General features: G+C 56.2%; 1 protein-coding gene and 1 long non-coding RNA gene across 21 annotated transcripts in view; one reads left to right on the forward strand and one right to left on the reverse strand.

Moving 5' to 3' along the window:
• Window positions 1-24353, reverse strand: part of LOC103351327 (uncharacterized) — a 555796-nt gene that overhangs the window by 30031 nt on the left and 501412 nt on the right. For 14 of the 17 annotated variants that reach the window (XR_011382597.1, XR_011382594.1, XR_011382592.1 and 11 more), the window contains one exon: window positions 2296-2458. The exons of 2 other annotated variants lie outside the window; for them this stretch is intronic. This is a non-coding gene — a long non-coding RNA (uncharacterized lncRNA). Of the gene's footprint in view, window positions 1-2295; window positions 3331-6001; window positions 7822-24353 lie in introns of those variants that run through there. One more of the 17 variants, XR_011382593.1, reaches the window with a different exon arrangement.
• LOC103351326 (USP6 N-terminal-like protein) lies at window positions 14573-19895 on the forward strand. Of its 4 annotated transcripts, none has more exons than XM_070058371.1 (7): window positions 14573-14708; window positions 15293-15362; window positions 15495-15598; window positions 16858-16897; window positions 17336-17410; window positions 17856-17963; window positions 19081-19892. In XM_070058371.1, exons 1-7 carry the CDS (start codon window positions 14692-14694, stop codon window positions 19192-19194), a joined length of 528 nt encoding a protein of 175 aa, XP_069914472.1. In that variant the 5' UTR covers window positions 14573-14691; the 3' UTR covers window positions 19195-19892. The 4 variants fall into 4 exon arrangements, with proteins under 4 accessions (XP_069914472.1, XP_069914474.1, XP_051679706.2 ...); XM_070058373.1 differs by having other exon boundaries at window positions 15513-15598; window positions 19081-19887; XM_051823746.2 differs by having other exon boundaries at window positions 14627-14762; window positions 19081-19895.

Genomic DNA, 24353 nt, shown 5'->3' on the forward strand with positions numbered 1-24353 from the left:
AAAATCCAATGTGACATGGCTAAAGAGATAAGGAAATACACAATTGTAATGGAAGACGTTGAAATCTCAATAACTGACCACATAGAGTCTGTAACAAAATCTCAAAATCATCAGCAATTGATTGGACTCCACTGCCATTTAGAAAACACTTTTGGGGTCGGGGTTGTGGCACAGTGGGTTAAAAGCCCTGGCCTGAAACGCCGGTATCCCATATGGGTGCCGGTTCTAGTCCCGGCTGCTCCCCTTCTGATCCAGCTCTCTGCTATGGCCTGGGAAAGCAGTAGAAGATGGCCCAAGTCTTTGGGCCCTGGCATCCACGTTGGAGACTCAGAAGAAGCTCCTGGCTCCTGGCATCAGATCGAGTGCAGCTCCAGCCATTGTGGCCATCTGGGGAGTGAACCAGCAGATGGAAGACCTCTCTCTCTGTTTTTACCTCTCTCTATAACTGTGTCTTTCAGATAATTAAAAAGAAAAAGAAAACACTTTTGCTGATGACTGAAGATACATAATTTCAAATACACAGATCTCTTCCCATAATGACTACGTTCCAGGTTCCAGAGCATAACTCAACAATTTTATAAATATCATATGAATTATCTAATATCATGCATAGGTTCTTTATAACAATAGAAGGAAAATAAAAATCAGTAACAAAGATAACTGGAAAATTTCAAAATGTTGAGAAAGTTAAAACCACAATTCTAAATAACATAGGAGTCAAGAACCAAGTCAAAAGAAGGTAAGGGGGCCAGCACCGTGGCTCACTTGGTTAATCCTCCACCTGCGGTGCCAGCATCCCATATGGGCACCGGGTTCTAGTCCCAGTTGCTCCTCTTCCACTCCAGCTCTCTGCTGTGGCCCGGAAAGGCAGTGGAGGATGGCCCAAGTGCTTGGCCCCTGCACCCGCATGGGAGACCAGAAGGAAGCCCCTGGCTCCTGGCTTCAGATCAGCGAAGCGTCAGCCATGGCAGTCATTTCGGGGGTGAACCAACAGAAGGAAGACCTTTCTCTTTCTCTCTCACTGTCTAACTCTACCAGTGAAATTAAAAAAGAAAAAGAAAAAAAAAGGTAAGAAAAGACAATCGAAAGAAAAGGAGAAGAGGAAAACACAGCATCCTCACACTTGTGTGATGCACTGCTGGAGAGGAAGTCAATGAAACCCTGCTGGAGGCAGGTGTGTGGCACAGCAGTGCGGATGCTGCTGGGGAAGCCTGCATCGATGGTCGAGAATGCCCGAGTTGAGGTCTGAGCTCTGCTTTCAATCCAGCTTCCTGCCAATGCAAGCTTAGGAAGGCAGCGAGTAATGGCTGAACTCACAATGAGTTCCCCACTCTTGGCTTCAGCTGAAGCAGCCTCGGTGGTGACTGGCCTTTGAGGAGTGAGCAAGAGACAGAAGATCTACCTCCCTGTCTTCAACCACTCACACCTTTCTAATAAATACAAAGTTTAAAAGCAATAAAGGCAGGGACCGGCACAGTAGTGCAGATAGTTAAGCCACAGCTTGCCCCACCAGCATTCCCTATGGATGCTAGTTCAAGTCCCAGCTGCTCCACTTCCAATCCAGCTATTGCTAATGAGCCTAGGAAAGATGCTGAGGATGCCCCAAGTCCTTGAGCCCCTCAATCCACAAGGGAGACCTAGAAGCTCCTGGCCCCAAGCTTTGGCCTGGCCCAGCCTTGCTCACTTAGGCCATTTGGGGAGTGAACATGCAGATGGAAGGTCTCTCTCTTACTCTTTCTCCTTCTCTCTGTGTAAAACTCTGCCTTTTAATAAACAAATAAAAGAGCTTATAAAAATTTAAAAAGTACTAAGTGCTTATATTAGAAAAGAAGTACTCAGGGCTGGTGCTGTGGTGCAGCAGGTTGACGCCATGGCCTGAGGCACCAGCATCCCATATGGATGCCTTTTCTAGTTCCGGCTGTTCCACTTCCAAACCAGCTCTCTGCTGTGTCCTGGGAGAGCAGCAGCAGAGGACCCAAGTTCTCGGGCCCCTGCAGCTGCATGGGAGACCCAGAAGACGCTCCTGGCTCCTGGCTTCAGATCAGCACAGCTCCAGCAGCTGTGGCTAACTGGGGAGAGAAGCATCTGATGGAAGACCTCTCTCTCTACCTACCTCTATAGCAAAAGACACAATTAGTTTACCCATCATCCTCTATGGCAACCATGAAACGAAGCCTTCCCTGTACAGGACACTGGATGGACCCAGCAAGGGGAAAGGGGGAGGGGCTCTCCTGAGGCTCCCAGCTCCTGGCAGGGCAGGGAGCAGAGGGGCCAAGGCTGTGCATGTGGGCTCACCCGGTGGAGCTCTGTCCCAGGCACACGTTCCCACGGGGTCACTCCACATCCTCCTCTCCTCAGCCTGGGGAGGACATTTCTGCTGCCTCTTGACACGAACTTCTGCTCCACAATAAGCTTTCCACTTCAGTTCCCTGTGACGTTCTGAAGTATCCTCCTGTACCTACTCAAGACATTGAATCCAGTCATAAATCCTCCGACAAAGAAAATGAAAAGCCCTCCTAGCCAATACGACTTCACTGATACATTCTACCCATACACTTCCAGATATACAAGATGGAATACTCATCTTATGTAACCTGAGGTACTTTAATAACAAAATCAGAAAAATATATTACAGGAACAGAAACTATGCACTAATGTCCCTCATAAACAGAGAACTCTCCAAATCCTCCAAATACAGTCAAATAAAATCTAGTAACACTTTAATGTATCATGAATAATTGAGGTTTCTCTCACAAATGGAAGTGCATTTAATCCTAGAAAAACCCATGCATGTAATTCATATGTGAGTGGCTAAAGAAGAAAAATATGAAAGATGTCAAGAAATTAGCCCAATGCTGATCCAACAAAACAAATAAAAATCTAAGGCAAGCATCACACTTAAATGGTGAGAGAGAGTGGAGAGAAGAGTTTCCCCCAAAGCTCACATAAAAGCTGAGGACATCCGCTGTCATTGCTCCTACCTGAAATCACAGCTACCAGGAATAATAAATAATTTTAGCAAGACCATGAGGGGAAGAAGGGCAATGTAAAAATATCAACAGGAGGGCCAGCGCGGGGGCACATCGGGTAAAGCCGCCACCTGTAGTGTTGGCGCACAACATGGGCACCGGCTCGAGTCCTGGCTGCTCCACTTCTGATCCTGTTCACTGCCTGTCCTCTGTGGCCTGGGAAAGCAGTGGAAGATGGCCCATGTCCCTGGGCCCCTGCACCTGCCTGCCAGACCTGGAAGAATATCCTGGTTCCTGGTTTCTGATGGGCTCAGCAGTGGCCATCTCAGCCATCTGGGGAGTGAATCAGCAGATGGAAGACCTGTTGTGGGGAGCAGCTCGGACTAGACTAAGTTACTGGAATTAAGACTTATTCTATGCATCTGCTCTCCTCTGTGGGGAGCAGCTCGGACTAGACTGTTACTGGAATTAAGACTTATTCTATGCATCTGCTCTCCTACAATATGGCGCTGGGAGAGGAGAAAACAGCTTCTACCCAGCTGCCTCCAGTTCAACCAATAAACTGTAGGACTTGCTCCTGATTGGAGAGCAGCGTACTCGGCGTGTGGGCAGCCGAGTTGGGATTGGCGGAGGAGGACTATAAAGGAGGAGAGAGACGGCATGCACCAGGAACATCTAGGGGGAACACCTAAGGGGAACACCTGTGCAGCCCCCGAGAGAGCCGGCCGGCGGTGTGCCGCTCCCCCGTGGAAGTGGGGAATGTGGCAGGGGGAACCACCCTTCCACGGAGGTGGAAGGGTCAGCAGCCAACCCGGGAAGAACCAGCAGCAAACCCGGGGAGGGCCGAGCAGACAAAAGAACAGCGCAGGGTCCTGTGTCGTTCCTCCGTGAAGAGGGGGAGCGACATAATGGTGCCGTGACTCGGATAGGAAACCTAGCTCGGATAGGAAACCTAGGATGGATTAGCAAACTTAGGAGGGAAGAAACGGGAAGAAGCAGGAAAATACCGGAGAGAGAGACTAGCAAAGAGCCTAGGTGCCGGAAGAAGCTATTGAAAGCCTAGGCATAAACTCGGATATGGACTGTGGGAAAAAAGTTAGGATTGAAAGCGAAAGTGAAAGCTTTCATAGACTCGGATGCGGACTATGGCGGGGAAGCTAGGAGATTGAAAGCGAAAGTGAAACCTGGAGGAGGCTTGGACTCAGATACGGACTGTGGGGAGTAGCCAGGAGAAATGAGAGGAATATTGTTGGAAGAAAACTTAAGGAAACATACCGGGTAGAGAGAAATGTTAGGGAGGATGAAGCCGCGAGTGCAGGCCAAGCCATCTTGGAATTCTTCAAGTCACCCCGGGGAGCAAGAGGCGAAGATCTGGAACCAGAGGCAGAGACGTGGGCCGCCAGGATTCGCCAGGTTAGTCCGGGGAACTTGGACTGAATGCCGGTGGTGGCGGAAACATTCGCGGAAGCCGCCGCGTGCAGAGAGAGCACGGGGCGTTGGCGCGAGGCCGTGGTGCGGGCGCGAAGTGCGTGGAGACCGCGGAGCGTGCGCGCAGAGCCGGGAACCCGCCGGCGGGGCGAGGCGCCGGGAAGCCGCGCAGAGCCGTGAAGCTGCCGCGGGGCGAGGTGCCGAGAAGCAGCCTCGGGGCGAGCGCCGCCGGAAAGCTGCAGGGATAAGAGAAACAGAAGTTTAGAAGTAAGATGAGAGAAATAGGAATGTTGGAAGATAGAAGTAAAATGGGAGAAATAGGAATGCCCGGAGATAGAGAAATAGAGAAATAGAAAGGCCTCCCCTCAACATGCCAATGAGAAAGCTTGGATTCGGTCTGCCCGATTAGTGAGGCGATGAGCACCTGGGCGGCTAGCAGCTTATGCGCCGCAGGTCACCGAAGACAGGCACGAATTAACATCAGTAAGGCTTCCCCACAATACCGCAATTAGAAGGCTTGGATTCGGTCTGCCTGATTAAGGCGGTAAGCGCCAGCAAGCAGCTCGACCAGAGTATGAGCTGCAGGTCACCGAAGATAGGCACGAACCAACACTAATAAGTCTCCCCCACAATAAGGCAATGAGAAGGCTTGGATTCGGTTTGCCTGATAGGTCTTGTAAGTCCCCTGCAGGCAGAGCAGAGCATGCGCTGCAGGGCACCGAACACAGGCACGCATCAGCGCCTAAAAACCTCCTCACAACATGGCGAAGAGAGGACCCGGATTCGGTTTTCCTGATTGATAGGACTTGTAAGAGCCTGTGGCAACTCTAGCAAGTAGAGCAGAGTGTGTGCTGCGGGACACCGAAGACAGGCGCGTATCAACGCCAAAAAAAAAATAAAAAGAAAGGGGGATCTGTGGGGAGCAGCTCGGACTAGACTAAGTTACTGGAATTAAGACTTATTCTATGCATCTGCTCTCCTCTGTGGGGAGCAGCTCGGACTAGACTGTTACTGGAATTAAGACTTATTCTATGCATCTGCTCTCCTACAATATGGCGCTGGGAGAGGAGAAAACAGCTTCTACCCAGCTGCCTCCAGTTCAACCAATAAACTGTAGGACTTGCTCCTGATTGGAGAGCAGCGTACTCGGCGTGTGGGCAGCCGAGTTGGGATTGGCGGAGGAGGACTATAAAGGAGGAGAGAGACGGCATGCACCAGGAACATCTAGGGGGAACACCTAAGGGGAACACCTGTGCAGCCCCCGAGAGAGCCGGCTGGCGGTGTGCCGCTCCCCCGTGGAAGTGGGGAATGTGGCAGGGGGAACCACCCTTCCACGGAGGTGGAAGGGTCAGCAGCCAACCCGGGAAGAACCAGCAGCAAACCCGGGGAGGGCCGAGCAGACAAAAGAACAGCGCAGGGTCCTGTGTCGTTCCTCCGTGAAGAGGGGGAGCGACATAATGGTGCCGTGACTCGGATATGAAGCCTAGGCAGGGTTTAGTGTCGTTCCCCCACGAAGACGGGGAGCGACATAATGGTGCCGTGACTCGGATATGAAGCCTAGGCAGGGTTTAGTGTCGTTCCCCCACGAAGACGGGGAGCGACACCTGTCTCTGTCTCTCTTTCCCTCTGCCTCTACCTCTGCCTTCAAATAAATAAAATCATCTAAGAAAAATCACTTATTAGAAAATCCGTTGTATACTACCATCCATAAATGAGCAGATACTGATATAAAATTAAAATAGCAAAATAAAATGAAAACTCATAAACTCCATGAATAAAATACAAAATATGTTGGCTGAACACTAAAATGCTGATGAAGGAAATGAAAGAAGATCTACATAAATACACCATGTGTAGGATTGGAAGACTGAATATTATTAACATACCATTTCTTCTAAAATGGTCCTATTGGTTTACACAATCTAAATAAAAATCCCAGCACGAGGTTTTTGAGAAATCCACAAAACTTTCTGTAATTAGGAAAATCCATGACAATCGACTATCAGGTCCATCATGAAAAACAGGAACTGGGTGAAATGCCAATACTGTATTTCAAGACTTATAATAAACCTACAACAACAAGACTGTTCGGGATTCATGAAAGAATAGAAGGTCACATTTCAATGGAGTAAGATAGTAAGTCCAAAAATAAACCTCATGCCACAATACATAAGCAACAATTGTTAAAACTACAAACAAAAATAAACAAACCCACTTTGATACCCACAGATGTCCAGACATCTCTTTCGTTAACAGGTCAGCATTTAGACAATCAGTAAGGATGGAGCTGAACAGAAAAGCGCCTACATCGACCAGGTGTCAAACGGATCCTTAGAGGGTGCTCCATCCACGGCAACAGAATACACACTCTTCTCAGACCCATGCAGCACGTCCACTCTGACCACGTTCGTGGGTGTAGAGCAGACTTCAGTCATAAGAAGAGGCAGCACACGACATAAGATCTCAGATCACACAGGAACTACATGGGAAGTCAGTAAGAAGCAGCTGAAAGTCCCAAACACTTGGAGAACAATCAACACACCTCAAAATAACACGTTTATAAATCTCAAATGAAAAATATTTCAAACTAAAGTGAACATGTATCCTGCCAATTTATATTAATGACTACATATTTTAGGAAAGAAGAACCAAGATGAAGGAGCTACGCTTTCACCCTAGGAAATCAGAGGAAGAAAAGCAATTTAAACACTTCAAGCAAGGTGAAGAAAATAAATAGTGAAACTCAGATGTACAAGTCAGTGGAACGGAAAAATATACAACTGCAGTGAAAATTGACAAAACTAAAATTGGGGTCTTTGAAAACAGCGACAAAATTCGTGAACTTCTTGTCAGGACCAACCAGGAAACAAATGCAAATTACTAATATTGTTAATGGAATGGTGACACCAGGACGGTCTCCATACACAAGATAACAAGGGAATGGTATGAACCCTGCGACCAAAAATTTCATAAGATAATGAACTGTGAAAATTCCTTGAAATGCAGATGTACCAAAATTCATAAACAGAAATGAAAAACGTGAGTGGTCCCACAGTAAGTTATAATTTATAATAATTATCATATCAATTATAATTTATAATAAAAATTATTAAATAGTTTACTAGTTATTAAATAAACATATCCTGTTTCTGCTCAGCTAAAAATAAACAGCGGGCAGAAATGTATTTACGGGGACCTGCATTGTGGCACGGCAGGTTACAACACTGTGCGGAAAATTGTCATTCCATAGAGGCACAAACTGGATTCCCGCCTGTTCCAATTTTTTTTGTTTAATATTTATCTATTTGAAAGACAGAATGACAGAGGCAGAGACAGAGGAGCGGGAGGGAGGGAGAGGTGTCTTCCATCAGCTGGTCCACTCCACATTTGGAAGAAACAGCCAGAGATATGCCGATCTGAAGCCAGGAGCTTCCTCCAGGACTCCCACAAAGGTGCAGGGGCCCAAGGACTTGGGCCATCTCTACTGCTTTCCAGGCCGTAGCAGAGAGCTGGATCAGAAGTGGAGCAACTGGGACTCGAACCGACGCCCGGATGGGATGCCAGCACTGCAGGCCAGGGCTTTACCCACTAAGCCATGGCACCCCCCCTGCCCCGCCCAGCCACCAACCCACCCCCCACACCCGCCCCCCCTGCCACCAAGCCGTTCCACTTGGGATCCAGCTGTCTGCTAACAGCCTGGGACAGCAGAGGAAGCGGCCCGAGGACTTGGGCCTCTGAGCCCACATTGGAGACCGGATCAGGACCTGGCTTCTGCTTGGGCCGGGCCCAGCCCAGGCCGGTGTAGCCATCTTGGGGTGAACGGAGACATCGAAGTTCTCTCCCGCACTGCCCCATCTATAACTCCGCCTTTCACACAAATCTTCCAGAAGAAGGAACACGAGGACGTCCTCTGAGGCGGCAGAGCCCGGGGGCAGGCTGGACCGGAGCACAGAGGGGCTCCCGGCTTTCTCTGAGTCCGCGTCTCCCGGGTGCAGGCGGTGTAAACGCACCAGAGGCCGTGCGCATTCACTCGGGCTCCGGGCCGTGTCCTGCACACACGTCACACCTAGAGCAGCCGGCCCAGAGAGGCCGACCGGGCTCCTGCACGGACGCGGCCCAGGCTACTTCCGGCCGGGGACGGGAGACCCAAAACCGGAACCGGGCCGGGCAGGTTCTTGCTCTCCAACCGCCGCCCCGCCCCATACCCGTCACTCTCCTCCTGCCTCTCCCACGCGCACGGCTCCCCCCTCCCTCCCCACCTCCGCACCCCTTCTCATTCTGCCCCTCCCTCCCCTCCTGTCCCTGCCCCTCCCACGCACACCCCTGCCCGCTCTCTGCCCCCCTCCCCTCCTGTCCCCGCCCCTCCCACGCACACCCCTGCCCGCTCTCTGCCCCCCTCCCCTCCTGTCCCTGCCCCCTCCCACGCACACCCCTGCCCACTCTCTGCCCCTCCCCTCCTGTCCCCGCCCCCTCCCACCCACACCCCTGCCCGCTCTCTGCCACCCTCCCCTCCTGTCCCGCCCCCTCCCACGCACACCCCTGCCCGCTCTCTGCCCCCACCCCCGGCCCGGCCTCCTCCCACGCACACCCCTGCCCGCTCTCTGCCCCCCTCCCCTCCTGTCCCTGCCCCCTCCCACGCACACCCCTGCCCACTCTCTGCCCCTCCCCTCCTGTCCCCGCCCCCTCCCACCCACACCCCTGCCCGCTCTCTGCCCCCCACCCCTCCTGTCCCCGCCCCTCCCACACACACCCCTGCCTGCTCTCTGCCCCCATCCCCGGGCCCGGCCTCCTCCCGCGCGAGCCCAGCGCCCCGGCCCCGCCTACCCGGTGACAGCAAGGCCTCCTCAGCTGACCACACCCCGCGCCCAGCTCCCCCAGAGAGGACCTCGCTGTTCCTCAGGGCAGGCATGGAGTCCTGAGGGTAATGGCCGCCTCAGCTGCAGCCTACATGGCCCCGGCCTGACCCGGGGCGCTGGGTCTCCCTCAGGCTCGGCCAGCAGCGTCCAGGACGGCTCCTCAGGGCCTGCGCTGGCTCTGGGCAGGAGCAAACGCGGTGCTCACTCCCACCTGAGCACCGCGGGGCAGAGCGGCCATGCGTGCAGAGGCACTTCCGGGTCCAGCGCCTGGCGCAGGCGCACTGCACCCGGGCGGCCGTCCTGGGGTCACGTGAGGCACCTGCACGCTGCCGCATCAGGCATCTGATGTCCAGGGCCGCGTCCAGTCCCGCTGCTCCAGGCTGTGACCCAGGGAGGAGCCGCTGAGGGCCCAGGTCCCTGGGACCCGGCCTCCCTCCCTCGTGAGTCCTGATGGAGGTCCTGCCGCCTGGCTTCTGCCTGGCCCAGCGCTGGCCATGGCAGCCGCGTGGCAGAGGAGCAGTGCGTGAGGTCGCCAGCCTCTTTCTCTCTCTGAGAGGGCGTCCGTCTGGGTCCCCCCCACCCCGCAGGGGCTACAAAGGCCAGGGCTGGGCCAGGCCAAAGCAGAATCAGGGCTTTTACCCAGTACTGCAGGGTGGGGTCAGAGGCCTAAGTCCTGGGGCCGTCTCCTCTGCTTTCCCAGGCGGGATCCCAAGGGGAATGGCTTCGGGGAGGGCCGGGCTGTGGGGTAGCGGGTAAAGCCCCCACCTGCAGGGCCGGCCTCCCATATGGGCGCCTGGGTGAGTCCCGGCTGCTCCACTTCCGATGCCACGCTCTGCTAGGACCTGGGAAAGCAGCACTAGATGGCCCAAATCCTTGGGCCCCTGCACTCACTCAGGAGGCCCGGGAGGCTCCTGGCTCCTGGCTTCGGATCTGCTCACCTCCGGCTGCTGCGGCCTATTGGGGAGTGGGCCAGCAGATGGAAGACCTCTCTCTCTCTCTCTGTGCCTCTCTGCCTCTCTGCCTCTCTGCCTCTCTGCCTCTCTCTGTGTAACTCTAAATGTCAAATACTTAATTAAATATTTCTTTAATAAAAAGTAAAAAATAAAAAAGGAAGACATAGCTATAAATAAAACACTTCATCAAGGCCAACTACTAGAGTGTATTTAAAATTGGATACTATATACATAACATACACTGTTAACGCAGACTTTTAAAAAGAACTTAACTCAATCTTTGAAAACATTTTGGTACCCATTCATTCTCTTCTTCCTTAGAAACGTGCTGTGTGGGATTATTTCTGACTTACATGTGAAGAAATCTTTGTCATCTACTTATTCAGACACTTATGGACCCACTTGTACAAGGACCAGAAATAGCTGTGCTCTACAAAGTTCTCTTCTGAACACAAGTCTGCCCTCCATAGTCTAGCCCTGCGTTTAACATGGATCGTGTTTTACATAGGACAAATCATGTGTCCCACAAACAAAATCTAATACATAAAGGTAGCATCTGGGGTCACTGTTGGCATTTTCTACATGGACTTTATAATGGTGGTATTTTTAATCTCATTTCTCAGTGTTCAAATATGGCTTAATTTTAAGTTTGGTATAATAGAAGAAACTGATTCATGTTTATACTGGAAGGTGAGATTCTTTGGATATTTATACAGTTGGGAATTCTAAAATTAAGGATTTTGTAATGTATATTAATCAGTCACATATTGTATTTTTAAAATGTATACCAAGAATGCTGGTATTAAAATCTTTTTTCTTGGAATAATAAATAAATAAATAGGTATGTATATACATGCACACAAGAACACAGAAATGTGCACATACAGACATAGGATTGCCCTCCCCAAACACCTGACTCCAGAGCTTGCTGGTCACCATCACTTGACCAGAAGGCTCAGGGAAGACCTGATGGAGGAGGAGGTCTTGGTCCCAAAGCAGGAGGTGAAACTGGAGCCCCACAGATGGTTCGGCCTCAGCAGCTGGTCCTGGGCACGGGCAGCTAAATGGTGGCCCCAGGTGCGGAATGTGCCAGCAGCTGAGACTGTGGCACTACCAGAGCAGACCATGCTCAGAATGGCCAGGTCATGATGAGGGCCCCTGGGCATTTCTGTGCCAGCAGAGACCTCAGGAGAGGGTCCCAAATGTCCTGGCCCAGGGCCAGCAGCATGGGCACCAGGGGGGACAGAGTCCCCAGGCCCTGGCATGAGGCTGTGATGGCTCTGTGCATCCCAGGGCCTCCAGGACACCTCCAGCAGATAGGAAGGGCTGTCAATATGAGGAGCAGGTGTCCAAGGAGAGGGAGGTAGATAGGGACAGAGAATCCCAGCTCTAATTGGATGCCACTATCCTAAGTCCCTTAGTGGTTGGCCAGGCTCAGGGCATCCATGTGGTATCCAGGTGGCCAGATCTTCTTCCAATAGAACATAGGGGGGCCTGCTCTCCAAAATGGGCGAGCAGTCCACATCCACTGTCCTGACACCCAGTCAGGACCTGGGTGTCGGAGGTCCCTGCTGAGAGCCCAACCACCCTTCTGACCCTCTATCTCATCCCATGCCCTTGATACCTGTGGAGCTCATGGTGTGGGGACACCTGTGCATCGACCTCAGTGTCTTCATGGCCAGAGGCCACACAACTCGTCCCCAGACTGTTGGGAGTGGCAGTTCCCGGCTGCTTGTTGATTCCAACCTTACCATGTACCAGCTCTGCCCAGTGTACAGAGACTTCAGACTGCACCCCTGCCCCGGAACTGAGGCCATCCTGGGCATCAGCACAGGAAGTGATGGCTGCCCGTGGGGAGGGCAATGAGAGAAGGAGAGAAAGGAAGCTGATGACTGGGACTTTTCAGGGCATTCCTGGGAGGCCTCCCTGCCCTCCCATCTGGGTAGAAAGTTCTAGATGGATAAACCAGTGCTGACTCAAGGTGGGTCAGCTCAGGTGTGACCGGGACACTGGGGTGGGCTCATGGACACAGGAGGCTCCCTAGCGGATGAGGGGCTGATGGTATGTCCAGAGTGGACAATCCAGCGGTAGATGGGTGGGGATGGGGACCTGGGCACAGTGTTCTCTGTGCCTGTGCAAGGTAAGTGGACAGAGGCCAAGAAAGGCCCTTGGAGGGGCAAGGACAGACTGTAGCACCAAGACGGCAGCCTGGGGGTTCGTGTGGGACCCAGGACTAAGGAGGTGCTGGGTGAGGGCTGAGCCACTTTGCCCAGGAGGAGCAGGTTCTGGGAAGCCCTGGGCTCCCCTAGAGGTGACCAGCAGGGGGCTCCTCCTCATCCCTGAAGGGCCACAGGGCTGAGCCCAGGCTGTGGGTGGTCCTGAGTTGTCACTGCCACAGCCATGGTGGAATGGTCAGGAGAGGCCTGTGCTGGAGTCTCAGCAAGGGCAGGGAGGGGCTCCAGGGACAGGTGCATCTTCTGTTCTTCCTCATTTCCTTCCAGGGCCAGAGCAGAGGGCCAATGTGGAGAGGACCGATGCTGTGGCCACCACCTGACCCTGCAGTCCAGAAGCCGTGTCCTAGCAGTGAGGGCGCCCCTCCCTCCTGGCTTCCCCCTTCCCTGGGCCAAGCTGGCGGGCACTGGGCAGCTGGCAGGCTTAGGACCAGAGCAGGGCTTGATCCTGGGCACCTCCTGAGCCCATCAGCACTTGTCCACTCAGCCTCACCCACGCATGCTGCACTGAGGGGCACAGGTGTGCATGAAGGTGGGTGCATTCCAGTCCTGCCAGGCCACCCACACCTCACGTGACCTGTGTGCCCCTCGTGTGGGGGAGCTGCCCCATGGGGCTGTGCCCTTGGCATTCCCCCATCCTCACTAAGAAACAGCCCAGGGAGGCAGGCTGGGACAATTGCAGGACACCTGGTGCCACTTAGTGTAGCCAGCATGCTAGGAAGTGTCATTGGCAAAGACCAAAATTAGCATTTGTGGGGCTGGTGCCATGGTTCACTTCCTTAATCCTCTGCCTGTGGTGCTGGCATCCCATATGAGCCCTGGGTTCTAGTCCTGGATGCTCCTCTTGCAGTCTAGCTCTCTGCCCAGGAAGGCAATGAGGATGACCCAAGTGCTTGGGCCGCTGCACCTACATGGGAGACCAAGAGGAAGCACCTGGCTCCTGCCTTCATATAGGCATAGTTCCAGCCATAGCAGCCATTTGGGGGGTGAACCAATAAAGGAAGACCTTTCTCTCTGTCTCTCTGTTTCTCTCACTGCTTGACGGTCAAATAAATAAAAATAAATAAATAAGCATCTTTGTGCTTCAGATGTGGAGCCTCCAGCCCCAGGGAGAGCCTTGGAGCAGACACACGCTGGGTATCCACGTGTGCTCACGTCACACAGAGGAACACGAGGCCGCACAGTGAAAGGCAGCTTCCCTTTCACCAGGCAGACAGCATAGGGAGTACACGCAAGGCAGCCTGAGCCAGAGCCCATGTGGCTGAGCCAGACCTACAGGGGCCTCCTGGCCTCTGCAGAGCCAGCGCTGAGCACGACTGGCCTGGTGTTGCTGACAGTGACCCCTGGGTCTCCCAGGGCTGGGCGTCCTGGCCATCAGCAGTGCTGGGAGCTGCGGGCCTGTGGCTGCTCTGGCCCCACATGTGCTGTCTCTGCCCTTACTGCCAGCACTAGCCTGGAGTTACCAGCATGCGGATGAGGTGCTTGTCCGGAGGAGTCACAGTGATCTGTCTGAAGCCCTGGTCAGTGTCAGGACAGGGCCCTGGCTCCCGCTCTGGACAGTCTGGGCCACGCCGGCTTGAGGTCCTATGCAGGTGGTGCTCAGTGGGCGGCTCCCCTGCCCTCCATCCCAGGAGGACCCCCTGTGTCCTCCTCCTAAAACTCCTGGGAAGAGGGGCTGGAACAGAGCAGGAGGGGTCAGCAGGGGTTGGGAGTGCTGGGGTGGGGTCTGTGGTAGGACAGGAGGCTGCAGCCCTGGCAGTCTCCATTCAGGTCATTACAGGGGCAACCACGGAGTGTGGGGACCTCAGGAAGATGGACAGTCCATGATGGGGCTCCCTGTGCCACCTTGTGTTCAAATAAAGAGACCTTCACAGTTGGGCTGTAATAAAATTGCAGAGGAAGAAAGGAGGGGCAGGAGGTGCAGGTTGCCTGGGACTTGGGACCGTTATGGCAGGTGGCAGAGGGCCCTGGCACCCCTGGTTCCGGGGCAGTTCTGCCAGAGCCCTGCCCTCTTCACCTGGGCCCTGGGGAGAACACAGGCCCCACTTCTGGTGACCTTTAATTAATCCAGGGCTGAGAACCCTGACCCCTGCCACACAGAGCCACTTGGGATTGGCTGGCAGGTTTCTGTGATGTCACAGGCACTGAGGATGCGCACTTTGGGCTGGGAGGCGACCAGTGGCCAGTAGTGAGTCTACTGCCCAACTGACCAGGTGTTGGTAGCATAGGCAGGAGGCACATTTGAGAGAATCCAATGGATTCAAGATGGAGGTGAGTGGGACTGGCTCTCTGCATGGCCTGTGATGCGGGGAAGGTCGCGCCCAGGTGGGTGGCACTGGTCTCCCACGCCGGGTTCCATGAGTGATATGGCTGAGCTGTCATGGTACCCCTGTGTGCAGAGGGTGTATACAGTCGTCTCATTCCTCCTGCTCTGCTGGGCATCAATGTCGAATGGGCCTTGGTGTGAGTCTGTGTCAGACACGGGTTCAAGACTAGGTGTCGGGTCACCTGGTATCAGGTGCGGCAGGGAGGTCGGCTCTGAGAGCCCCAGAGATGCGTGGTCTGAGAGCGGGCCAGGGAAACCCTTAGACTTGGGCTCCCTGCAGGACATGTGGATGCCAGGCTGGGGGAAGAGCGTCCTACCTTAGGGCAGGGGAGGCAAGGTGGGGGCTGTCCTTCCCCAACCGTCCCTAGTCCCTGTGCTCTGGATGAGTCATCTTCCTGGGACACAGCCACCAGGTGCCCACTCACCTGGCTGTGTGGCTGTCCCCCCTCTGAACAAGGGGACAGTCCTCAGGGCAGCATTTCCCGTGGGCTCCCCTGTACTGGCTCACAAGTGCGTGTGTGTCTTACAGATTGGATATGGACACCCAGAGGTACCGGAGGGCCCTGGAGCGAGCAGCGATCATCATGAAATATGAGCAGGTACGGGCCAGGGTGCTGGGGGAGGAGGTGGGGCCCTGCCTCAAGGACTGTGCCTGTGAGAGCCAGACCCCACCTTCCTGGGGACACAGAACTGGGCGGGCAGCTCAGCTCCCACAGTGACTTCTCATCCAGGTCCCCTCTTGGCTGCAGGGATGCCGAGGAGCGGCACTGTTAGAGCCTGAAGAAGAGGATGATGAGGGCGGCTGCCTCGTCCCAGACAGGCTTGGGTTCCTGCAGTGAGTCCTCCACACCCCACCCCACCCCAGGGCAGGGACTGGGGTCAGAAACCCCAACATGAAGCGGCACACCTGTCCCCAGGCCCCAACCTTGAGCCCAGCTGTGGTCACAGGCAGGCACTGGTCAGCATTTGGCCAGAGCCGAGTGACCCTGTGACTCAGGACTGCAGGCAGGGACAGAGCTGGACGTGGGGCAAGCACTGGGCACTCTTACTCTGAGGCCTCTGTTTCTGTTAAGTAGAGGGGGTGGCTTGAGGGTCCCCATGCTCCCAGGCAACACAGCCTGGCCATTGTCACTCCAGAGCTGTGTCCACAGGGTTGGGGCACCAGCCTAGCAGCTGGGCAGTTGTCCAGCAGGTGCCTGGGTCTCAGGGCCCAGGCTCAAGGCTTACTAAGACCTAGTCTGAGGGATGGCCAGGGGTGTAGTCTCTGAGGCTCTGAAACTGCCTGCGGGATCCCATAGTATAGACCATGGGGAGGGTGCAGCTGAGGGCCCTGCCCCCGGGTCTGTGCTGGGAGGAGTGGGGCCTGGGAGGCAGGAGGCAGACTTGGAGGCTGTTCCCACCGATGTCAGGGAGAGAGGCCCCATGGCTGGAGGGTGGGCTCCGGTGACCTAGAGGGATGGAGCCTTCTCAGGCCTTCTTGGCTTGACTCAGCAGCCCACCTTGGCTCAGGGATAGGGGGTTCTGGCTCCATAGTGTGCCAGAACCTGGAGAAAAAAAAAGGAGCAGAGTGGTGGAGAGATGGCTAGGGTCTGGGCTGACAGAGGAGGGGCAGGTGTGGAGCCAGCACCTCCGGCGGCCAGTGCACAGGGGAGGAGGGTGGGCAGGGGGGGACCCTGGGAGGTGTGGTGGTCCCAGATGCCTCAGCCCCAGGTGCACACTCAGCACTGAGCATCTCAGGCAGGCCACCCAGACCTCATCAGTTCCAGGGTGACTTCCTGGGGAGAGCTGGTGTGGGGACACTGCTCCCTCCTCCCTGGGCAGGCTGGCCCTGCTCAGGACAGCAACCCCCCAACCGCTGTGGGGGTGCTGCCACATGCCCAGGAAGGTGGATCTCTGACAGGCCTGGAGCCCCCCACTGGCAGCAAGGGCCCCTGCCTGGCCCTGGGCTCCCTGTGCTCATGGTTACCAGCCCCTCCCTTCCCGTCTGAGTCCCCTGGGAAGAGAGGATAAAGCTGGTCCTTCCCTGGCCCAGTAGGGAGGTGGAGGTGCCAGTTGTGGTCCAGTTCTCACCTCTCCATCTCCCTTGCTTTCCAGTGAGCAGAAGTTGCCCCAAGACAGCACCCTGGGGGCAAAGGTAAGGACAAGTCCTTGGCCACGGGCCAGTCATCTGGGAAGCAGAGCTGGATGGAGGGGGCACGTGGGGCTCGGCAATGGTTATTGGGAGTGCCATAAGGTCCTGCAATGTGGTACTTACATGGCACCTGCTGACATCTTAACACACTCGCCTGCCCCAGAACTGAGCCGCAGCTCAGGGGCGTCTGCCTGTCAGCCGCCATGATTCATTGGCATGGTTGGGAGTGACCTGGCTGGAGCTCAGGGGCTCTGCCTTGAGGATGGGGCAGCTCAGGTCAGAGGCCAGGCCACCGACGCTCCCCAGACAGAAGACCTGGGGCTCACAGTCTGTGCCTTTTCTGGCTCCTTCCTTTAAGGGCACACAGAGCTCCTGAGGTGCATCTGAGGGCCACTCTCAGAGCCTGAAGCTGGGCTCACACCATCCTGTCTTGTTTTCCAGTGCAAACAAGTGCGCAGGATCCAGAAATGGGTGAAAATGATAAAGAATCATAGCAAATACCATGGCAGCGAGAAGGTACCGTGGAGCTGAGGGCCCCTCGGGAACACTGAGAGCTGAGTTGGGGTTTGAGCAGTGCCCATTCCCGAGCCAGGCACCGCCTGCCTCTCAGATGCCCAGAGGCAACTGTCCAGCCCCCAGGGACACAGGTCATGTGCACCCCTTTCCCCATACATGCAGGACACTGTCCTGGTAGAAAATCTGAAGTCACTGCTGAAGACAATCCCAGATGTAGGGCAGGTGTGGTTCCAGGAGCCCTATAGGGGCAGTCATTGCAGGGCAGAGCCAGTGCCCCTGAGCCCTTGGCCCCCTGTCAATATGGGTCATAAGGCCACCATCTGGGCAGATTCTCCCTCTGCCAATACACACGGAGCCCCTGGCTTCTCCCTCCTGCTGTCTCACCCTGCGCTCCCTCCCCAAGTGGCCATGTTCACCACTCACCAGAGCCTCCTCTCTCCTGTAGTTTCAGTGGAGAATCTACAAGGGCATCCCTGCCCAGGTGCACGGGAAGGTGTGGGCTGTGATGCTGGAGGTGGACAAGAAGAAGTCCCAGAATCCGGGCAAATATGAGGTACGGCTCTGCACTCAGCCCAAGGGGACCCAGCCTGCTCGGGCCTGGTCAGGAGCCTGAGTCTCCGTGGAGGACTGTCCCTCACTGAGCCCTTGGGAGCCTCCTCCCTATCCTGCCTGCTTCTGTCCCTAGATCCTAGTCAGTGCCTCCTCCACATCTCCCCAGACCCAGCTGGGACTGCACATGTGTGTTTTGTGCCAGAGGCTTCATCCTGCTCTCTGCTGAGCTCACCAGGGCAGCTTGGCATAAGGCCAGAACAGAGGAATTGCTGTGCCCATGATGGGCGGGGGTCTCCCAGTATGAGATCACAATGGTGTGAGGTCGGGAGCCCCACAGGCTCTGTGCTAACAGGGCCCGCCCACAGCTGGCCCTGCCTTCACATGCACTTGCAGCCCCTGGCATTGCCCTTGCCTAGAGTGGCTGGTCCGATGGTCAGACAGCTCTCAATGCTTCCGGGAAAGGAGGGAGTGGGAAAGGAGGGAGCGAGGGCTGGTGTGAGCAGAGGGCTGGCAACTGCAGCTGGCTCTCATGTCCCCGGCTGCCATCAGGGAGCAGGGCCCAGCTGTGTGGCCCACCCTACCTCCCCCAAGTCTGCAGTTTGGGGCTGGCCCTGGGAGCTGGGCCTGGAGACAGTCATTGCCCAGGCTCAGCTCCAAGCCAAGGGTGGCTTCCAATGTCTACATGGAGATGGGCTCCTCCAGCAGGGGGCACCATGGAGCAGTGGTCAGGCTGTGGCTGACTCCTGGAGGGCAGGGCCTGAGATGCCAGCGAGGGGGATCAGAAAGAAGCCTGGCTGGGGTCAGACCGCGTCTGTGCTGAGAGCTGAGGGCAGGCAGGGGTAGTGCACAGGGACCTTTCAGAGTCCCTGTCTGATGCTGACCATCAGGGTCCCAGTGGCCCCCTCAGCAGGGATGCTGGCCACGGGGGTGACATGGACACTGAGGCAAGTAGGGAGCCCATGACCCTCCCTCAACGTGGGACCCAGAAGGGAATGAGCTCCCTGCAGGGAACTCTCCCCGCCAGCCAGAAGAGCTGACGTGGAGTAGAGAGCCTCATGTGGCAATGGGGCTTTTGCTGGTCCTGAGGCTGGCCCCTCCCCCTTGTCCCTGCCCTACAGGAGATGAAAGAGCAGGCCAGGCTGGGCGCCACTCACTTCCATCACATCGACTCCGCCATCACATGGACTTTCAGAAACCACCTGATGTTCCGGGAATGTTACGGAATGAAATGAGGCCTCTGGGCTGGGGAGGACCCGGGGGTGGGAGGAGCAAGGGTCCTGGGGCACATGGGGTTCCTGGGGAAGACGGGTGCAAACCTGAAACAGTTCACTTAGCACAGAAAACAAAATGGATCCATGGGCCTTTTTTAGATTACATCAACTTTCCAAAAGACACTGTGGAGAGAATGAAATCAAAGGTATTATTTCTAGAATATTCAAGGAGCCCTTCAACTCAGTAACAAGGAAGCAGTGGGCACCTCCCAGCGCCCCAGGGACACAGGCTCAGGGGGGCCCCTTCATGAAAGCACACACAATTCACCTCCTCAGCGCATAAACACATGCTTAGCACCTAAACCACAATGGGGCACCAGCGCACAGCTGTGAGAATGGGGGAACTAAGACCACCGAGGACTCCGTGTGCTGGGGAGAAGGTGAGGCGAGCGCCACTCCGGTTCATTGCAGGAACAGAGCACAGTGGCCCAGGCCCCCGGTACACCCAGGGCCATTTCTCACAATGAGAGACACACACCTGGCTGGCTCAATAGGCTAATCCTCCGCCTAGCGGCGCCGGCACACTGGGTTCTAGTCCCGGTCAGGGCACCGGATTCTGTCCCGGTTGCCCCTCTTCCAGGCCAGCTCTCTGCTGTGGCCAGGGAGTGCAGTGGAGGATGGCCCAGGTGCTTGGGCCCTGCACCCCATGGGAGACCAGGAAAAGCACCTAGCTCCTGCCTTAGGATCAGCGCAGTGTGTGGGCTGCAGCGCGCCGGCCACGGCAGCCATTGGAGGGTGAACCAACAGCAAAAGGAAGACCTTTCTCTCTGTCTCTCTCTCACTATCCACTCTGCCTGTCAAAAAAAAAAAAAAAAAAGAGAGAGAGAGACACACACACACACACCTTCCACACAAACCCCCAGCACACACACACATTCACACAACTACTAGAACAGCTGAGTGCAAGAAAACCCTCGTGCAAGATTCAGGGTTGTGTTCACAGTCACTGGACGCGGGAGTAGCCTGCACGATGCTCAGAGGGGAAACAGACAGGCAACCCGTGTCACAGCTGAAATCTAGAACAGGATTCAGTGAGAGGCAGGACGAGGCTCGGCCCTGGGCTCACCTGGATGCATCTCAGGTGCATCCTGCTAAGAGAGGAAGCATCCCTCAAAGGATACACGTGCTGTGATCCACTCACAGGACGTCTGCAAGAGGCCAAACTCCGGGACACACAACAGGGCAGTGGTGGCCACGGGCTGGGGGAGGTGGGGAGTTTGGCCACAGAGGCTCATGGGGAACACATAGGCCACAGGAGCTGCTCTCTACCAGGCTGAACGTGCATGGGAGGCTGACTCTCCACGGCTTAGACCCACGGGACTGCACCTCCCACAGTGGGACGCTCACCCGTGCTACGAACACCCACCTGGGGAAACGAAACTGCACGTGACTGCACCCTGGGGATGTGCGTGTCCCTGCAGACAGCGCTCACCCACACGGTGGACAACACGCAGGTGCCCTGACAACGTCACTGTTCATGAGCAGAGTGTCACGGGCCCTGCGTGTGGCTGTCAGGCTCTGTTAGGCAGAGCCACACGGAGAGCCTCGGCAGCACAGGACGCACAGCCTCTGTCCTCTCTCTTCCAGACAATGCTCCTTATTTGAGGTGCTCCTCGCATACTCGATGTACAACCCCGTGAGTATTCTGCGATAACGTTCCAAGGTCATATCCAGAGCTGTCCATGCAGGGTGCCCCAGTCACTGAGATCCTACCCTGGGTTGAGGGGGCCTCTCTCATCCACAGCTCCAAGACAGAGGGGTAGAGGCCAGGCTCCGGGCCTCCTTGGACCCAACCCTAAGTTCTGGGAGGAGAAAGGCAGCCTTCTCCTGGGCTGGTCTCCAGACCCCAGGAGCTTGGCCGTGTTGGGACGCCCCTCCGAGAACTAGCATTCCACACAGTGGGGCGGGGGCGAAGGCAGGACAGATCAGGTGTATGACTTTGCTCATCAAAGTTGAGTCTGGGTCCCACTGATGCCATTACACCCACCAGACATGTGGTTGGACCCATGGGCCTGAATCCCACCCCACACAGTGCCACTGTCAAAACCACCCACCCAGACCTTTCCCATGCATGGAGCAGGTGCAGGGCTCCATGTGTGACCCAGCAAGGCCTGGAATCCCCATCCCCCTGACCTGCCACTGGCCAGCCCTGCCTGGTGCCCTAGTTCCCAGGGGGCCTGGCACTCAGGAAGCCCAGGCCTGCGCCCATGACAGAGGCACACCTCCTGTTCTGGTCCTGGTAGCATTTCCTGGCTTACTTCTTCCTCATGTGAGAAAGGGCCACCACGTCACCCGCAGAGCTCAGGGGTCCAGAAGCTTCCATGGGCACGGGTCTGGATTCCCACAGCAACCTGGCCCATCCTGACATCTTGGGGGTAACAGGTGCCCATACTTCAGGTCTCCCCGCTGTGCTGCCTAAGCTCAGGCCCTGCAGGATTCCCTCCAGGAACTTTGAGAACTTCCATGGGCTCCAATTCTTGGGCTGCTGACACCAAATGGCAGGATTCAGACACAGGGGCTCCCTCCCCAATCTTCCTAGACCCTTCAGTGGGTGACCCTGGTCTCCCTGAGAGGTGGGCCATCCCAGGATATTATTCTTGCCAGGGGAGGTCTAAAGGTATTCTGGGATCTTGCAGGATGTGGGCTACAGCCAGGGCCTGAGCCATGTGGTGGCACTCCTGCTCATGTATATGCCCGAGGAGGACTCTTTCTGGGCCCTGGTCCAGCTCATGGAAAACAGCAAGCACGCGATGCACGGTAGGTGGATGGCGTGTGGGGCCCAGTGCATGCAAGTCCATGCATGGCCCTCACTGGCTCCTGAATGTGCAGGACAATGTCCCTGGAGGGCGGGGGGGGGGGGTGGTCTCCCTAGAAGCCAGAGCTGGCAGAGGCCTCCCACACTGAGCCAGCCCCCTTCTTTCACCACCATCCAAAGGCCCTGCAGCTTGGCCATGGCCATCCTGGGTGTGGGAACCTTCAGAATAGGGGTCCTGTCCTTGTCCAGTGACTCAGGTTGTTTCTGGCTCTTCTGCCTCACACATCTCTACGCAGACTCTCAAGCACAGAGCCACACCCAGGAAACTTGCAGAAGGCAGCATCCCCTGTAGGGTCACCCCCTCCTCGCTCCTGAGTGTCAGAATGGTCAGGAGGCACCCAGTTTGACAGCACCCACCCCAGCGGGCTCCAGGGGCAGCCTGGCCTGGGCTGCACACAGTCACCCACCTGCACCCAGCTCCCAAGCAGATCCTCTGCCCTGGCCACGTTCGTTCCCACCTGCCCCTGGCCGAGCCTCCCCTGACCCTCAGTGCTCAGAAACACCCCACCCTGGCCTTGGGCTCTCCAGCCTTCCTAGGAGGAGGCTCTAACATGGGGGTGTGGCTGATACTACTCAGGTTTCTACACACCAAACACCCCAAAACTGGAGCGATTCCAGCAACACCTGGGAGAGATCCTGCATCGCGTGCTCCCCTCCCTGGAGAAACACCTGGTAAGGAAAGCATCTCCTTTCTCCTCTCGGGGGCTCTGTGCTCAGGGAGGGGAGTTCAGAGAGGAGTCCTGACTCCCTCCTGGGCCAGGGCAGGCCACATCCTCACCAAGGCTTTCCTTGGTTACTGGAGTCCGTGGCAGATTGGGTGCACGTGTGTTTTCCAGCACCTTTCCCCCAAGAGTTTGCATACATTGCAGGGAGACGCTGTCCCCAGGGCAGAGTGGACCTGTGTCCCTTCAGGAACCTGCATGGCTGGGAGAGGGGATGCACCTGCTGCTGGGCTTCCTGCACCCAGGGGCTCTGCCACAGGGCTCAGATTAGAGGGAGTCAGGCCTGGGCCCTGGGCCCTGAGCCCACTCTGCCTCTGCCTCTTCTTAGGAGAAGGACAGAGGGAAGACGACTCTTCTGATGCTGGCAGCCAGGAGGGCCTGTGGATATGGGCTTCTCCACAGGCCTCGGAGCCCCCGGAACCAGGGCCCATGCAGGCCATCCCAGCCTAGGGGCCATGGCTGAAGACTCCCCCCTACTGGCATGGTAGCCCCACGCACTCCGGGGACAGTCACAGGCTGGAGATGGCCAGAGCCAGCCCTGGGCTGGGAGACCAGGTCCGTGTGCCCTCCCTGGCCCGAGGCCTCCTTACCTCCTATTCCATGGGGCACCTGGATGATGGATGCCTCCTAGAAGAGAGGCGGAGCCCAACACGCGTCCTGCCCACGCTGGGCAGCAGCCTTCCGTGTGTCTTCACGGCATCCTATACACTTGATTGAGCCCTGACCCCCAGGCTCTTCCTGCAGCCAGGACACCCCGTCTCTGGAAGACAGCAGCAGTACCAGGAGCCACTGTACTAACCCCCCCCTCCCGCCACCCTCAGGTGGTGCTGACCCTGTATTACATGGTTACACTGAAACCTGTTTGCTCCAGTTTGTGACCCCGGTGCCCAGCTGCAGCAGAGCTTCCCCGTGTTCCTGGAGAGCGTGGGTGGCTCCACAGCCCCCAGCCCCAGGCAGAGACCCGCTCAGGACCCTGCAGGCAATGCCTGAGATTCACCTGTGCCCTGCGGGGACTGGGTCAGGGTGGAAGAGCAGCAGCCGTGAGTGCCCGTGACCTCTGGGACAGATCGGCACAATAGGAACAGTCATGGTGGGAGGGCCTGAGTCACCTCTATGCTCTCGTGGACCTGGGCGGCCGTGTGCAGCATCCCTGGCTTGCCCCCACGTGTTTCTCCCTTCCATCCTGCACGTTCTGGAACCCAGCTCCTCTTCACCCTGACCCCGGGAGAGGGCACCCAGCGTGCTCGGCTGGGTCTAGGGGGATGCCAGCAGGGCCTTTCTGTACTGTTGAGCCCTGGTGTCTGCACTGAGCTGCGGGGGGAGGGTTGCCATGGGTGGCGCTGTGGGCTGGCCCCACTCGCCCCAGGCCAGGCCCTGAAGATGGATTGACTCTGGGTGTCAGGTGACTTTCAGTTTATTTAAAACCAGAACAGGAGTCCCACTTAGGGGCCCCTGTGAGGGAAGTGGAGATTAAGGGGCCCAGAGAGAGGAAAAGAGCTTGTGCCAGTGGCTTGGGATTTTCATTTGAAAGGAAGGTTCTGCCCTTGAAGAGACAGCTGAAGGGGGTTGGACAGAGGGCTCTC

Source organism: Oryctolagus cuniculus, chromosome 15 (genome assembly GCF_964237555.1).
Source record: "Oryctolagus cuniculus chromosome 15, mOryCun1.1, whole genome shotgun sequence".
Lineage (NCBI taxonomy): Eukaryota > Metazoa > Chordata > Mammalia > Lagomorpha > Leporidae > Oryctolagus > Oryctolagus cuniculus.

Bases quoted from the DNA above. Each gene is read 5' to 3' on its own strand.
- LOC103351326 (XM_051823746.2), top strand. From the start codon at position 14,731: ATGGCCTGTGATGCGGGGAAGGTCGCGCCCAG. The intron at 15,363-15,494 runs GTACGGGCCAGG...CTTCTCATCCAG, and splicing joins TCATCATGAAATATGAGCAG to GTCCCCTCTTGGCTGCAGGG. The intron at 15,599-16,857 runs GTGAGTCCTCCA...CTTGCTTTCCAG, and splicing joins GACAGGCTTGGGTTCCTGCA to TGAGCAGAAGTTGCCCCAAG.